General features: G+C 23.4%; 1 protein-coding gene across 1 annotated transcript in view; it reads left to right on the forward strand.

The window, feature by feature from the left end:
* LOC126905617 (uncharacterized) overlaps positions 1-2,765 on the forward strand; it is a 5,039-nt gene extending 2,274 nt beyond the window's left edge. Inside the window, exon 5 of the mRNA XM_050685500.1 lies at positions 2,167-2,765. Within this exon, the coding sequence (XP_050541457.1) occupies positions 2,167-2,274 (108 nt within the window). The 3' untranslated portion in view covers positions 2,275-2,765. The remainder of the gene's footprint in view (positions 1-2,166) is intronic.
* The last annotated feature ends 2,175 nt before the right edge of the window (positions 2,766-4,940 follow it).

The raw sequence follows: 4,940 nt of genomic DNA on the forward strand, positions 1-4,940 counted from the left end.
TATAAAATATTGATACACTTAAAAACGGATAAATAAATAATACACAAAATAAAAACTTAATGTCACAAACGTACCACACGGAAAGAGATTACCTTCGGTACTCCCGAGGTCTTCTCTTTCTCTACTTTTCAATTCATTCCATTTCATCTTATATACTAAAATACTTTGTTTGTCTTTTTATAAAATTCATATAGTAATCATTTTCAAAAAGGTTTATAAATATTTACTTCCTAATCTAGTAACAATAATTCGGGTAATTACAATTAGTCCAAACATTACAAAAGTGTTCTACTTCTAGGTTTACAAATAATAGACTATATTATATTTTAGTAATAATAGATCAAGAGATTCATANCATTACAAAAGTGTTCTACTTCTAGGTTTACAAATAATAGACTATATTATATTTTAGTAATAATAGATCAAGAAATTCATAGTTAAACCAAACATTACAAAAATGCTTTGTTTTCAGTTTTATAAAATAATGACCTATATTACACGTGTTATTCTTAAATTATTAGCTATGAAATACTTAAATTTAAAATTTTTGAATTAATATACGTGTATAATTACAAGTCATGGTAGATAATTGGTTTTTTATGACATCGCTATCACAGAAACGGAGCTTTTATGACTTCATCGTTAGAAATACTTTTGGTATTGTGTTTTTATTTATAAATTCATAACAATATGCCTGCCTTACTACCATTGATAATGAATGCTTCGTATCTGCGAATATCGACGTCATTAAAAGCAATTAGCAACCTGTATTTGTAATCAATCGTATATTATACATATTAACTTAAAAATTTGAAACTTAAAAGTTTTATATCTAATAAACGAATAAATTTATATTAAATATTTAAATTCCATTTACTATTAAAATAAAAACTCAAACATTTTATTAAATTCAAGATATGTGTTTCCATTAAAAAAAAAAAACAAGGTTGACACCCTTACAATATAGCTAATAATTTTAGAACAAAATACGTAACTAAAAAAAAAAATGTTTAAATTATTTTTATTCTGTAAGTAATAGAGTGGGATATGATATAAAAATCAAACTGTAGAGTGGGAATGCTTCGCGGGTGGAGTATATATTATAAATAAACATATATATTACAATTAGTACTTGTCTTAAAATTGTTATTCATTCATCAAAATTTATTATAAGAAAAACACTAAATAATAAATGTTTTTCATTAAAAAAAAAAATGAAAATTTATGTTTTCTTAAGACAATTAATAAAGAATGGATTTTTAAAATAGTTTAATAATGTACAAGTTTGTTGGAAAAAAGTTTTAGCGAGATGATAATTGTTTCAAAAGTGATAGAGTTGACTCTTAAATTCAGTACATTCTGAATACTTTTAGTTCATCTACTTAAACAATAAACAATCACGATTTTTTTTTTATAATTTTAGTTTTCATATTACTATGACGCGGTTTTTTATGTTTGTAGACAGTAAGCTCTCATTTGATTAATATTACTCAACGATACACCAAAAAATAAAAAATTATGTATATTTTTTAAATACTTTGACTAAAAATTTCGATAAATTTACGAATAAAAACGAATTTTTTTTAATAATTCTTATAGGGCTCTTTCCTATTTTTTCGAAAATTTAATTTCTTTCCTGCGCATACAAGGTATTGCAATTAGAAAGTAGAATTTCTGACACCTTTTATTTTCTTATAGATTAAACATTATTCGGCTTTAGATAATTCTTAGTAAAAATAGTATATTGCAGCTGCCTACCAATAATTGTAAAAATGTTAATTATTTTTCTACATGTAGAGTTATCAATTTATAGAATATCAAATAAACACTTATTAATTTTATAAAAATATTCAATTAATATTATGTATGTATCATATTTACAATATGTACATATTTAAATATGCTTAGTACATAAAAATGTATTATATATTAAATAAGTTTTTAATTTAGTAAAAATGAACATATTACTATGATATAAATATTATAAATTAATATAAAAAATGTGAAGATTTATTGATGTTACAGTAAAATTTTATGTAAATATCAGTTTAATATAATAAAATTAATTTTTGAAAAATGAAAATTAATTAAACTACAAAAATAATATTTATTATTAAACTAAACTTACATTATATATAACTAATAAAAAAACATTATATTTTTCAGTTTGAAAAAAGATTAATCTCATATAAAAATGCAATTTTAAAATTTTCAAAAAACACAAGCTTCAAACGTCTTTTAGGAAACTCTGATAAGAAAAAAGAGCAGACTTAAATGGTGCACAATACAGATTCTGAATAGTTTCAGAATAATTTACAACAAAACTCTCTATACAAATGTTAAATAATCATAAATTATATTTTATTTGTATCAATTATGACTTTTATGTACGGGTTTCAAATGTTAAGACTTTTTTCTTATACTTCCGATAATGCAATTAATTTGTTACCTACGTAGATTAAGTTTCTTATTTTTTAGAATTTAATATAATGCTTAAAACCTAAGTGTAACTATTGATAATTCCTTAATTTTTGCTATATTTTTTATAATTATAAAAGATATGTCGTAATATACTCGTCACTATCACAATATGAAATAACAGTGGGCTACTTTGTTTGTATCCACAATTGTTGTAATAATAGTATTAATATGACAAAAGTTATGTTATCATCCTATTACTCAAATTATTGTATATTAAAGGAAAATATTGTAAACTTTGATCACAATTAAACTATATGTAAATAAAAATATCTGGAAACACTGAATGAAGTTAATCCCATAATTGAATTAAAATAAAAGTATAAAAAGACAGGTTAACGTAGTATAAAAAACCCAGCACAAGGGGGTCGTGGCAGAGTGGTGACGTGGCATAGTTGGATCAAGTATAATGATATCTGACAGTGATTAAAATCACTATAAAAAAAAACACTTCAATGCAAATCTTTAGATAGTGTTTAATTTTAAAATATTGGTGGATTATTCCAATAGCTACATGATCTGCTATTTCCTTATTAATATCCTGAATGAAAAAGGGATTATTAAAAATATAATTTCTCATAAAAAAATTGTGTTTATCCATACACTTTTCAATAAGTTATAGCATTATAAAGTTAAAAATGTAAAAAAAAAATCAAGAATTTTCACACGAAAATAGCATTTGGTAGCCATTTTCACCATGAAGACAAGTCCAGAGGTCAAATTTTTGTTTTTTAATAAAAAATAATACATTATCTTTAATTTAAGATATTTATAAAAGTGTCAGACTTACCGAAAAACTTTCAAAAGTTAATTTTTTGTGAAAAAGTTGTCATTTTAAATCCCCTCCTGTGGGCAAGTAAAGAGTTACATATAAAAAAAAAAATATACCAAATAAAAGGTAATAATATGAATCTATATAAAAAAAATTATACTGATGTGTTCATTTTTGAAAAAGTTATGGCACTTTTAAGTAAAAAAAATTGAAAGAAATTCATTCAGTGAGAGCTAAGAAAAAGTGGTAGCAGTCACAAAAAAAAAAAAACACATCATAGTAAAACCAATACCTTCTCAGCTTCGCATAAAAGCAAAAAGAATACTAATTCAAAGTTAAGCATTAAAATGCTGAACATAAAATTTTAATATAAATAATAAAGTTTAAATAAGTACTTTTGTTAAAATCAAATCTATATAGAGCAGATTTCGTTTAAGCTATTATTTCACGGTTGGCGATTGCTCTGGATTATTGGTAAATTAAAATTTACATATACATATATACAGGGTGATTTTTTTATCATAACCCACTCAATTACTTGCAGAATAATAATAATTTAAACATTTTTTTTCTTTATTATCTTTAGTTACACATTATTCTTGAATTATTAACTATGTAATACTTTTTAAGTTCATCCCTTATGCCTGGTAAGGGTGTCAACTTTGTTTTTTTAAATGGTAACACATATTTTTAATTTAATAAAATGTTTGAGTTTTTAATTCAATAGTAAATGGCATTTGAATTTTTAATGAAACTTAATTTGTTTATTAGATATAAACATTTAAAGTTTCAAATTTTTGAGTTAATATATAGGTATAATACACAAGGGATTACAAATACAGGTAGCTAATTGATTTTTTATGACATCGATATTAGCAGGTACACAGCATTGTTATTATCAATGATAGTAAGGTACATTGTTGTGAGTTTATAAATACACTAACCGACAATACAAAAAGTATATCTATTGATAGTCATAATTGATAATAAACAATCCTTGACTGTGACAGCAATATCTTAAAAAACCAATTAGCTACCTGTATTTGTAAACCCATGTGTATTATACATGTATATTAACTCAAAAATTTGAAACTTTAAGTGTTTATATCTAATAAACGAATAAAGTTATATTAAAAATTTATATTTCATTTACTATTAAATTAAAAACTCAAACATTTTATTAAATTCAAAATATGTGTTCTCATTTAAAAAAACTCAAGTTAATGTTTTTTAACCTTGAAGGGATGTAAAATATCATGTTTTTACTACATATTATTGTAGTGAATCAAATAATATTTTTCTTACCAAAAATTTAAAATTTTCAATAGTTACTGAGTAAACGAGTGTCTTATCCTTAATGAATCACTCTGTATATTATATATTATTGTAGTGAATAAAAAGAAATAGAAAATATATAATATACTTTATTGTATGGTAATATTATTATTCGGGGTATGAGTACGAGGGTCTGTACGAAAGATAGAAGATGATAGATAAATAAAGTGATCTTTATTTTATTAATATGGGATTTATCATAATTAATTGCCAATTCTTAAATATCAATAATGCCACGAGTTTTGACGGTTATCGATGATAGGTGGGATTGAGTCACCTCGTGTGTCTACCCAGAGTGGTATGGTGGCTATACATATGAACCTCCAACCTAACTCCTGAAATAGACACGTATCAA

Source organism: Daktulosphaira vitifoliae, unplaced genomic scaffold, assembly GCF_025091365.1.
Source record: "Daktulosphaira vitifoliae isolate Bord-2020 unplaced genomic scaffold, ASM2509136v1 Scaffold_4, whole genome shotgun sequence".
NCBI lineage: Eukaryota > Metazoa > Arthropoda > Insecta > Hemiptera > Phylloxeridae > Daktulosphaira > Daktulosphaira vitifoliae.